Source organism: Oryzias latipes, chromosome 18 (genome assembly GCF_053564925.1).
Source record: "Oryzias latipes strain Hd-rR chromosome 18, Olatipes_Hd-rR_3.1".
NCBI lineage: Eukaryota > Metazoa > Chordata > Actinopteri > Beloniformes > Adrianichthyidae > Oryzias > Oryzias latipes.
In genome coordinates this window covers 17,853,099-17,864,800 of record NC_136254.1, presented here as the reverse complement: position 1 = coordinate 17,864,800, position 11,702 = coordinate 17,853,099, and the positions used below count along the sequence as shown (strand labels likewise).

The window sequence follows — 11,702 nt, the reverse complement described above, 5'->3', positions numbered from 1 at the left end:
TAAAATTGTAGACGGAGGACTGAGAGCGAGACACGGAGCCCGTGATCTGACATGGGTAAATTCATGTGGTAAGTCACTCATAAACATGGATGTGAGCAATACTTGGATTTACAGCAGATACCTTCACATTTCTGACTGTATATATCTCAATACAAAGCATAGAAGACACAGAGGATGTTTAGAGATCCAATTTATTTATTTAAAAAAGCTCCACAAAAGCATCAATAATCCCGTTCATACACATCCCGGTACGCTCTCCCGACTGCCGCAAAAGCAGCTTTCCGCCGCTACATCTTTGTCTCTGTGACCTGCATTAATTCAAGAGGGGAAAATTAAAAACAAGAATCAAACTAGGGGATCCATTTATCACTGTTGAAAATAAGAGAAACATTGTAAGATTTAGGAGGGCCGAGCTTGTCGGCACGCCGACTTTCGGGCAGCTGGCTGGCCAGCAGGCGAAGCGTTGCTGCGGTATGTGGCGTTGCATTTTAGGGTCGAACAGGAATAATAATATCCATGACGTGCTGAGGTAACTTGTCTTTTAGTAACAGTTAGCAGTTACTTTACACCCGAAGGCTTCATGCTACTTATCCCATCATGCATCACACATATCCCATAACGCATCTCGACCAATCAACGTGTCACTGTAAGTGAGGTTGCTTTCAAATACAACAGGATAAATGTATATCTGAATTTTATTTTTTTGAGGCAAGTAATTATTATTATTTACCCATGTTAGCTCACAGGCTCCGTAGTGAGGAAAGAGAAACATAAACAGCTGTTATCGAAAAAACTGTTTTTTTTTAACGTTTAAAATTTACAATTTAGTTTTACAATGTTCAATACTTCTTACAGGTTTACAATGTGTACTTTGAGTTTAAAACTGTTGTCCAGTTATTCAATTTACAACGTCAGTTTTCTTCCAATTCACAATCTGGTTTTTTATTCATTTTAAGCTGATCCTAATTTAGCCCCATAGAAATGTTCAATCAATCAGTCAATCAATCAATCAATCAACTAATCTTTTCATTTTTTTATGTCTTCCATTGTTCCCTCCAGCGTCCCATAAAGCAACTAGTGAATCTAGTCATAAATGTAATTTTTCTGACCAAATCCCAAACTTTTCTTTATTTTTGTTTCAGGTCTGTTTATTTGTAAAATCAAGTAGTTTAAAACAAAAAGCCAAAAAGCTTGAAAATATCCCAACATAAACTTTTTAAAAATGCTAAATCTGTAAAGTTTTGTTAAATCTAGTTTTACATACCCATGTAATTTTACATATTCATTTCTACCTCTGGCACTTTATATTATTTTTATTCCTTGTTTATATGTTTGGATTAATGTCTGTTGTATATTTATATTTTTGTACGGTACCTGGCATTTATAATAACGTTTCTGGAGGGGGAAAAAATGTCAAATGCGACCTACTTCCGGTCCAGCTGGTCCGTCGGTAAATTTGTTCCGCAAGAAACAAGAAAAGGTTATGGCAACAATAATCGAGGAAAACGGTCCTTCGACTCGAGTATGTATTTGTCATGTTTTTGTGTAACGATATTTACATTTTTTTCATTACACTATTTTTTTTAAAAAAAGGAAGAAAACAAATGATAGATTAGAAAGTGATTATCGATACTTTAAGTAAGACGTTAGCCTGAAGCTAACAAAATAGCATTCTAAAAACGTGCCCTGCACAGCCATGATTATAAACAAACTAGCTACTTTGAATAAAATATGATAATTGCAATTCTTCTACAATTATTAATCGTGTTCATCGTTTTAAGATATTTTGTGATAATGTTGGCAGCAGTTCTTAGTCATTTGTGTGTGTACCTCCAGGGGCAGACCGAGGTTCCGCCTTCGTCTCAGGCCAGACAGAAGCTGGAGGGGCTCCTGAACAAGAACATGAGGATCCGCATGACGGACGGACGGACTTTGGTGGGGCTCTTCCTCTGCACGGACCGCGACTGCAACGTCATCCTCGGCTCTGCTCAGGAGTTCCTCAAATCTCCAGGTAACAAAACAAGAGGGAACCAGAGAAGACGTTATAGCTGGCCGGTTCTCCTCCACACAGAACATCGGGTTACATTTTATATTAACTGGTTATTCATCATAGTAGTAGGTTGAAAGGTTGCCATCTGGTTGGTTTTTAAAGTTGAAGACGTTTCACCTCTTATCCAAAAAGCTTAGTCAGTTCCCGAACAGAACGATGGAATCAACCCGGATGAATGAGAGTCTTCATAGACTTAACTAGTTATTACTACTCTTGTTTGTGGCTTTTCTATGTTGTTGTGGTGTCATTTGGAGATGAAATCCTCATCCCTGGTGTTTTCACAAGATGTTCAACAACGTTACATGGTTCTTCCACTAAAAAAAGTTTCAAAAACACAAACCAACATATTTAAAAAGTCTTGAAAAGGTCATAAAACCATTGACTGTATTTAGGACCTGGACTGAGTGAGTGTGATGTCATCCATAGAAAGCGCCTTACCTCCAGGTCCAACAAAATGGACTGGCGCCATTTTATTTGCGAAACGCCGCCATGTTGGAGCCATACGAGGTCAGTGAACGGTGATTTGTCCGAACCAATGGCAACCACTCTAACCAAACAGGAGTGAGCTTGTTGGAAGACCACACCCCATCCACGTGAAAGCAGGCTACACATCTGCCAAACATTTTGAACATTTGTTTTAAGACCACATGCTTTTATTGAGGCACCTGATTGGTCAGTTTATAACTTAAATAATTTGCGCTACAGAGAAAAAGATTAATAAGAACATGTTTAAAAAAAGGTAGCAGAGCAAGAATGGTAGTTCAGACTGAGTAATGGCTGTTTATTTCTCAGTTGAAGTTTATGGGAAGTTGAAGTTCAGCTTCTTGGAGCCAGCGGCTACTTCCTGTTTGGAACGTGAGGAGGGAGGGGTCACTCAGTCCAGTTCTCATATACAGTCAGATTTAGACCACCTTTAGCCACTGTACCAGGAGAAACGTTTTAGTGGAACATTCCTGAGTCGCGAAATGTTTTTTTTTTTTCTTTCTACCTTTAAAACTCGGACTCGTAGTTCTAGAGGCTGAGGTTTAAGGCGGTTTTCCCCCCTGAAAAGGAGCATTGATGCTACCATGTCCTCTTTCCTCAGACACGTTCTCTCAGGGTGAACCCAGAGTGCTGGGCCTGGCCATGATCCCCGGCCACCACGTGGTGTCCATCGAGGTGGAGGCCGACAGTCTAGAGGACGCTCACGGATTTGGAGCCATCTGCTGAGGAAGCCTGGGACATTTGCAGACTTCAACACCCATCATGCTTTGCTGCTGGACAGTTGGACCGCTGGTGTTGGTGGATCACAGAACGTTTGGATTCAGCCGTTCCCTCAAAGACTGACAGGAAGGTTCTGCCGGCTGCAGGAGTGGAGACAGACTGAGATTAAACGTCTCTGCCGGAGTGGTTTTAAAATAAAAGTTCTGTTTGAAGCTTTGGATTCCTGCAGAACCGTATGAGAAATGTGGACCATATTTAGGATTTTAAACTGATTATGATCACATTTTATTTTAGAAATTCTTTCAAAAGTGAAGCCAGCAATGTCTTCGTTTATTGCTGCCATTTTGGCTGACGTGTGACATCACAGAACTAGTCTTTTTTTCAAAATAAAAGTATATAGGCAGGACAAACAGGCTTTTTAGTTTTCAGTCAGAAGACTAACCTTTGCAATCTTTATGTTTATGAATAAAATGAAAATAAAACTTTACAGTTATGTATATTGTATCAAGTCAAACAAACGTTTTGGGAAGTGGACCAAATTTATTGGATTACTTTAAAAGCGAAGGCAGCGATGTCCGTTGCAAAACTGACATCACCAAACCCTAATCTTTTCAAAATAAAAGTACGTTTTGAATTGGTCAAAAAATCGTTCACGATTTTTAAGTTCATATGTAAAATTAGTATTTCAAAGTAAAAGTTTGAGTACATTATGGATATTGTAACCAGCAAAGAAGAGATGTTTTTTGAGCAAGACTAAATATTTTTGTTTTGAATTTATGCCTTAAACCTGAACTTCTTTTAGTTTCCTTAGTGAACTTCACCTTTTTCTAATTACTTTGGTTTTTTTAACCTGCTTCAACCCGGAAGTTGAATTTCTTCCCGTTTGTCTCAAGGGACTTCTAAAGATATAAAGATGCACATGCATGCATTAAGTTTTTCCTCTTTTTTTTTAATTAACTTTATTTAAAAAGGGACTAAACAAGAAAGAAAAACAAACGAATGAGGTAAAAGGAGTGCAAACGAATCATTTACATGTTTTATTACACTCAAAACATGTCAGCAGGTTCAGTTTGGCAACAGTAAATCGATGCCGTCAACAAATGAGACTTCATCTTTAAATACGGTCACATTAAAGTCCACACAGTAAGCCGTAGAACCAGTTCCATTTCTTAACCTGGTAAAAATAACTTAAAGTTGTGCAAACAGAAATAAAATGGAGATGGGGCGTAACATGGTTTTTCATGGCAGCACCTACAGCCGTCACGTTTTCTTTCCTCAAACTTCCGCCTTAAGTTTTCCGCCTTCGCATAAACATTCTCCGCGTCTTTGTGAAATACAGACGCCGCAGAAACTCGAGCTCCGGCTCTGCAGAACATCTGACTTGTTCTAATTATAAAGCAGTTTCTGGGATGGCAACCAAAGAGTCTTCAGGTTCTCTGAAGGACTTTTAAAAAGCTCCAACTTCTCTCCATTTGTGGACGTTTGGAGATTAAAGCCTTTGAACCTAAATATATTTGCAGCTTTTTTTTATTTTGATCATCTTTTTTTTGAAAGGCCAATGAGCTGCAGTTTAAAGCAGAAAACTGCAACGACAGAGTTCCATCCACAGGATTTCAACCTTCAGAAGTTTCACGTTTGAACCTCATCGTTTCTTTGGAAGCTCCTCAAAGTCTTTAAATAGAAAGAGGAGACTCCAAAATGTCACATTTGAGAAAAAAAGAATCCTAAGAGGCAAACCTGCCTGTAGACGATTCAAAAATGGCACAAAGTGCTTCAGTTTCCTGTAACCACCACCTTTAGGTTTCCTAGAGTCTTCCTCTGGATTCAGAGGAAGGTCCAGATTGAAGAAGAAGAAAAGTCAGAAGTTTTGAAACTGCACCAACGTAGATGAAGACGTCCTGAGGAGTCCGTCCCCAATCCACAAACCTCCTGGGGTCTAGTTGTACTCAAACTTGAAGTGGAAGCTGCCTCCAGAATCAAAGGGGTTGAAGTGGAAAGGCCACGGCCTCTGACCGCCGCCTCCGCCCTGCTGGTTCTCCGGGTCCAGAGGATCCTCGCCCGAGTCGAACTTCTGTCTCATTTCTGGAATCGGATGAAAGGAGGAACAAGAAAACATTGTATTCATAACACCGAAAACTTGTAATCAAACACGTGAAAAATGTCGAGTGACAGGCTCAGTCAAAGGCCCTCAACACCATTAGTCTAGCTTTTATTTTGACTTCAAAGACAAATACTTTTGTTGGCAAATTCTAAACCTTCATCCTGTTTCTGGTTCTTTTCAGTCGAGCTAAACTCCAGTTTCGCTTTAGTCCGGACGATTGAAAGGAAACAGAAGAGTGTGAATGACTGCTGACCGGGGTCGGTGAGGACCTCTTTGGCCGACGCGATGTCGATGAACTTCTTCTCCGCCTCCTTCTTCTCCGCCTCAGACTGGAAGTTGTCGGGGTGCCACTGCTGAGCCAGCTTCCTGTACGCTTTGATGACCTCCTGCTTGTTGGCGCTCCTGAGGACAGACGGGGATGTCAGGGAGAGTTTTTCCCTCCTGGAGGTGCCGCCGTGGGGCTTACCTGCTGACTCCGAGGATCTTGTAGTAGTCCCTCTTCTGAGAGACTTTCAGCAGCTTCTGCGCTCGCTCCAGACCCTCTTTGATGTCGTTGCTGTCGCCGTCGAACTCTCGCGCCTCCTGGTAATCCTCCACGGCTTCAGAGAAACAGAAGTGATCGTCTGAGTGATGGTGCAGAGATGGGACTCTTTTGTTTTTTCTGCTGAATTACCCTTCTCATAGTCCTGGTTGAGGATGTAGGCTTCTGCTCGGTCCCGCAGGATTTTGGCGTTGCGGGGGTCCCTCTGATGAGCCTCTGAACACACGTCGATGGCCTCGCTGACCAGGTTCAACTGGAAAAACATGAAAATATGGCTCTGAAATCCACAGGAATGCAGGGTGATTGTGTTTAAATCTTTACATTGAATAAATGTCATTGGGACCCAAAAGACAAAAATAAATAAAAAACCAAAAAAACAACCATCCCCGTCTGACAAACGCACCAACAGGTCGCTAAAGGCCGGTCAGTGGGAACCGAACCCTGACGCATCCATCTGGAAAAGGTTACAAGGTCATTTCTGCAGCCACCCACCATGGAACCAGTCCACTAAGAACCACAAAGTGTTAAAGATCTGAGAACGCCAAAATACCACGACTACAAGAGCAGATCAGCCGCTCATTTCCTCCAATCGGCATCAAGGCTAACCTCTATTCCTATTTTTTCAGTTCTATTCATGTCAATTTAGCTTAATTATTTTGGGTTCAGGGGTGGGGAGGGAGGGTTATTTTGTGTTTAACACCTTTTTTCATTTTTTAAAGCTTTTTGTTGTTTCTTTTTTTTTTAATTTAAAGATGATTTGCACTTTGTGTTACTTTTGTCATGAAGTGCTTTATAAATAAAGTTTGATTTGGTTTGAAGAGTTCACAATAAACACAATAAAACCGGTTGCAGGCTTCAACATCAGGACAAAATGAAACTAAATACATTGAGGGAGGTGTAATGCCCCCCCCTTAAAAATACAACAGCAAACATTTTGTCCCACAACTGAAAAAGAATAAATACGCCTCAATGCAACAAACACAGAGGTGGTACTATGATGATCCGGGTTGCTTTAAGGCTTGATGTCGTGGACGACTCTTCATTGTTGATGGAACTTTAAACTGTTTGGGCATAAAAATAAAAATTGAAGGAAGATTTCCAGCGCTGTAAAAAACAACAACTGTGTCGTGCTTTTGAGCCAACTTTATTTAATTTGAAGCGTTAACGATCTTTAAAGAGAAGAATTACCTTTTGTTCTCTCAAATACTTGCCTTCAAAACCATAAACACATCAAGGACCTGAAACTACACTGGTTCTGAAATAGAAATGTGAAAAATGACGGAGCAGTGACTAAGATGTAGTCTTCATGGTGCCTGTCCACATGTGACATCACCTGTGCAAACACGTTCTAACATATGCTAATTATAATGGGCAGCTTGTTATTTAAACCAGTTCAGGAGCTTTACTGAGCTCTTTTTCGTCCAAACACGACAGCAGGTCCACCAAACTCTAAATCCTAACAGAGGTTTGATTTTGTCAAAGTCGAAGCTTTAAGGACAAATATGCATCAAACTGCTTCTGATTAAACCTTCACTTCATTTAGTATCTACTTGAAAGCAAAAACAAAGAGGTTTTTTTTCATATACGGTAATTGGAAATAAATTCAGGCATCAAGGCTGAACAAGGCTTTAAAACTCAGAAAAAAAATACTTTTATTGTGAAATCTCCCTGCCAATTATCACAATGACACGTACTCTAGCTTGAGCGCATTTTCTTCTTCTAATACACGTATAAAAACAAAAAAAGGAGTTCGATTTTATAGGTTATTAGGTCTGATCATCTGAAATATTTCAGTTGATCAGACTTTTAGGTCATTCTGCGTTTTTCACTCACCTTTACAAAACAGAAGCAGATTCTCTCTTTTGCCAGGTTGGTGTAAAACGGGACATCTGACTCTGTCTTCATCACAGACTCATACTTGTCGATGGCATCTCGATACCTTATTGTGGACACACACACACACAAAAAAAACAGATTTATGGAAAGCAGCACCATTAAAATCCCTACGCAGACGGACACTCAAGACACGGACCTCTCCTCTAGAATCAGCTCCTCTGCAGAGTCCAGCTGTTTGCTGAGCTTCTTCACCTGCTTGTAGTGGTTGAAGCAGTCCTTGTCATCCTGGTCCAGCTTCAGGCACTCCCTGACGTGACTGAAACAGAAGCAGAAGGGGCGGGCGGGGCAGATGAGAGGGCAGAAGGGGGCGGCCTGACAGAAGAGGCGGCTTTGCTGGAGCCTCACTTGAGGGACTCGTGGTGTTGCCCCAGGCTGTAGTGCAGCAGGCTGAGCTTCAGGAAAGCTGCCCGGTTGTCGTTGCGCAGCTTCGTCGTGGGCGTCAGATCCTGGATGGCTTTCTGTGGATCGCCCGTTCTGACGTAGCATTCGGCTCGCAGCTCCCGCAGGTCCGGATCCCAGGGAGAAATCTGAGCCACGGCGGGGAAAACCAAAACAAAAAAATGACCAAGCAGTCTTTTCTGCACTTGACAGGACTCCCACAGAGTTCTTGAAGGATTTGTAAGTTCATCATTAGATCTCATTTAGATATTTGCCAGTTTGTATAGCAAAAGCGTAGTTTTATTTTGAAAATTTCACATTAAAAAGTAATTTAAACTGCAACAAATAGACTTTACAAACAAAACTTTAATTTCCTACATTTACCTGAAAGCTGTCTCAAAAAGATTTAAAGAGCCACTCCAATGAAAATTGTGTTTTTAACACTTTCTTGTAGCATTTTTCTGACGATGAGGACACTTAAGAAAAAAAGTACATTTAAAATGGCGTTTCTGAGCAGACAAATACATCCGTGCGCGTCTTTGTTTTCCTCGTCTGAGCTGGAATCTGGATCAAAGCTGAACGACTACAAAGCTCCGACATTGATCGCCATATTTGCTGCACTGGTATTGTTAGGTTGGGGGTGTGAGGGGCTGTAAGCTAGTTGGAGAGCGTGCAAACAGATGGATGACGGGAAGTGGGGGCGGGTTTACTCTGCACCAACAGTCCTGCCAACAATCTTTTACTGATCTATTGCCGCTCTGCAGAAATTAAGTCTTAAAAAAGGTCACAGGTTTTTTTTATTTTGGCTAAAAACGGCATCATCATAAATAAAAGAAAACTAGGAACAACAGATGATCATTTGCATTTTCTTTGAACCCCCTCCCCCCACAAACATGAATTTTGATTTCAACACCTACTTCTATGGCCCTCTCTAAAACGGCGATGGCGGCGCTGTATTCTCCCTGATGGTGTGCGGCGTAGGCCTCCTCCTGCAGACCCTCCAGCTCGCTGGCCTTCATCAGCTGCTGGCGAGCTTCTTCCTGGTCTGGGGAGCGCTTGAGCTGGAGCGAAAAACCTCAAACTTTAAAAGGCAAATCGCTCTCAAAGCCGCGCGGGGAGGCGGTCGCCAAACTCACCACCGACTCAAAGTCGGCTCTGGCCTCCTCCGTGTTCCCCTGCTTCAACAGGATGTTCCCTCTCTGCAGCCGGGCCTGGAAACGTCACAACAGGAAGAATAGTTTTAAAATGGAAAGCTGGTGAGAGTGAAGCTAAAAAAAAATTAAAAATAAAAAGTTTTCACTCACCGCCAGGAAATCAGGCTTGAGCTCGATGGCTCGGGTCAGATCCGGCAGAGCGGATTTGGATTTGCCCAAAGCCAGAAACACGGCAGCCCGTTTGTAGTAGGTCAGGTAGTTCTTAGAGTCTCCCTCTGCAAAACAAACGTTTGTCAGAAACCACATTCATGCACCAGAAATGACAAAAAAAACAACAACACACTCCTCACTCGGCTGTGTGAGGAAAAGGGCAGCAAAAAGCGGGAAGATGGAAGGCGTCTGCGTGTGTGTGAGCTCACCCACAGCAGAGTGGTAGTGCGACAGAGCCTCAGCCAGCTGACCCGCCGCCAGAAGCTTGCGGCCCATCTCCAGGTGCTGCTCGATCTCCGCCCGGGTCGCCCCGAACACGCCTGCAACACAGAACTGAGATCATTTCCAAACCGAAAGGAAAAGATGACGTTTTTCCTGCAAATCAAACTCTATTTACCGTCTTCTACTGTATTTTAAAACAAATCTGAGAAAAACTGTAAATAAAAGAAATGAAAAACATTCCTGAAATATTCATTATAATGAGCAAGTATTTAGACAGAACCTTTTTGAATACAAAAAAAAAATCAAATAAATATATAAATAAAATAAAAACATAAATATACAAAAAGAGGATTAAATAAAAGAAAACAAGTGTAAATAAGTACATAACTTTCAAAAACATAACCTACCTAACCTTATAGTAGGTCTTCAACGACAAGTGCACAAAAAGTAAAATTGATAGTTTTCTTCCTTGTACTTAAAGGACACTAAAACTGTTGTTTTCTGTCTGAACCTTGTTTTATCGTCTCGTTCACACAGTCTTAACAAAAACATTATTTTATTGGAATTTAAAATGTTTCCATAAACGCTTCCTTGATTCTGCAATGTTTTTCTAAGCTTTTTTGGTTGACAAATTATTAATTTCAAGCAATCCAAAAAACACAGATATTCGTCAATACACAATATCATCAGAAAATGAAACAAAAACTTCAAGAGAATGCCTTTGATTGAAACTGAAAAGCTTGTAATATGATGGGAATCTGTTCATTTCTGCACATTAATGTTTAGCAGAGACAGGTTTCTTAGTTTATGCTGGTTAAGTGAAATTGACAGATAAAAAAAACTCTGAATGTAAAAAAAAAGAGAGAGAGAGAAAAATGTACTGCTATATTTAGTTTAAAACATTTTTAAAGACTTCCGGGTTTATCTTTTTTTTCTTTAAGTTTTGACACATTTGGAAACTTTTCAAGAAACAAAACAATTTAAAGACATTCAATTTTGACATTACTTTTTCATAACTGTAACGCCGCAAAGGAAGCTAATAATGTGTGTAAATGACCATTTTTGCAGCCGTACTAGTATAGTAGCTGAAAGTAGTGAATGGTGTGATGAGGCGCAGCTCTCACCGTCCAGCTGCATGTCCAGCAGGACGCACAGCAGCGGAAGGGAGCACAGCAGCCCGCTGACTCCTGCCCGCCGATACGGCTCCATGGACGTCCTCACGCCGCGACACCGACCCACACAGACCCCACCACTTTGCCCCACCTGAAACCGCTGCTCTGTTTCATGGAAGAGCCTCTATCTTCATCGTTTCGCCGCCGCTTGTTGTCAGACCACCAGAGCTGCTAGGACCGTTTATTTACGGTCCCAGTCCGCCAGCAGTCCGGGCAGAAATTAGAGACGTCGGAGGAAGGTTCCCGAACAAAGTTAACAGCTCAAATTTCGTTAGTTAGACAACAACTCTTTTTTCGCTTATTGCTAAGTAAATTTCTCTAAATGTAATAGGGGTAAACGAAAGCGCCGGTAGCGTGAATACTTAGGAAACGAAACCTTTTTTTTCTGACACTGTCTCCTCCCTTTCTGTTTCACATTTCCGTGGTTGGCTGACGTGGTGTACATCCGCGTTCGCTTACAGACGTGGGCTGCGCTCATTGGTGGGACTACTTTTTCTCTGACAGCCCCGTGGTGTCTCAGCTGGGACCGGGAAACGCAGTCTAGCGCACCCAAGCATCGCTGCCGGTCACGCCACGTTCATTCCTCAAAGTTTTGTAATGCGGGAACGGAAAAGAAATAATAAACATTTTATGCTTGTTTAAGATAGAAGAAGAGTAAGCAGGGAGGCGAATAATTTTCTCAGCTTCTTATAGAAACAGTTTTCATTCATGTAAACACAAGTTTCAGTGATATTCCTTATTGCCTTGGGGGAGTAATACACACAATCAATGTTTT

At 41.4% G+C, this 11,702-nt stretch overlaps 2 protein-coding genes across 2 annotated transcripts; one reads left to right on the top strand and one right to left on the bottom strand.

Annotated features, from left to right (window-relative positions):
• Positions 1-1,366: 1,366 nt before the first annotated feature.
• On the top strand, positions 1,367-3,465 carry naa38 (N-alpha-acetyltransferase 38, NatC auxiliary subunit). Its single transcript, XM_004079823.5, has 3 exons — positions 1,367-1,522; positions 1,837-2,011; positions 3,135-3,465. The coding sequence occupies exons 1-3, from the start codon at positions 1,418-1,420 to the stop codon at positions 3,257-3,259; spliced, it is 405 nt and encodes a 134-aa protein (XP_004079871.3). The 5' UTR covers positions 1,367-1,417; the 3' UTR covers positions 3,260-3,465.
• An 810-nt stretch (positions 3,466-4,275) lies between these two features.
• dnajc3b (DnaJ (Hsp40) homolog, subfamily C, member 3b) lies at positions 4,276-11,387 on the bottom strand. The gene is made up of 12 exons (XM_004079824.5): positions 10,880-11,387; positions 9,743-9,853; positions 9,474-9,598; positions 9,306-9,380; positions 9,087-9,230; positions 8,137-8,318; positions 7,928-8,047; positions 7,729-7,834; positions 6,028-6,148; positions 5,821-5,953; positions 5,608-5,756; positions 4,276-5,335 (listed from the first exon to the last, which is right to left on the bottom strand). Exons 1-12 carry the CDS (start codon positions 10,962-10,964, stop codon positions 5,190-5,192), a joined length of 1,497 nt encoding a protein of 498 aa, XP_004079872.1. The 5' UTR covers positions 10,965-11,387; the 3' UTR covers positions 4,276-5,189.
• Positions 11,388-11,702: the final 315 nt, after the last annotated feature.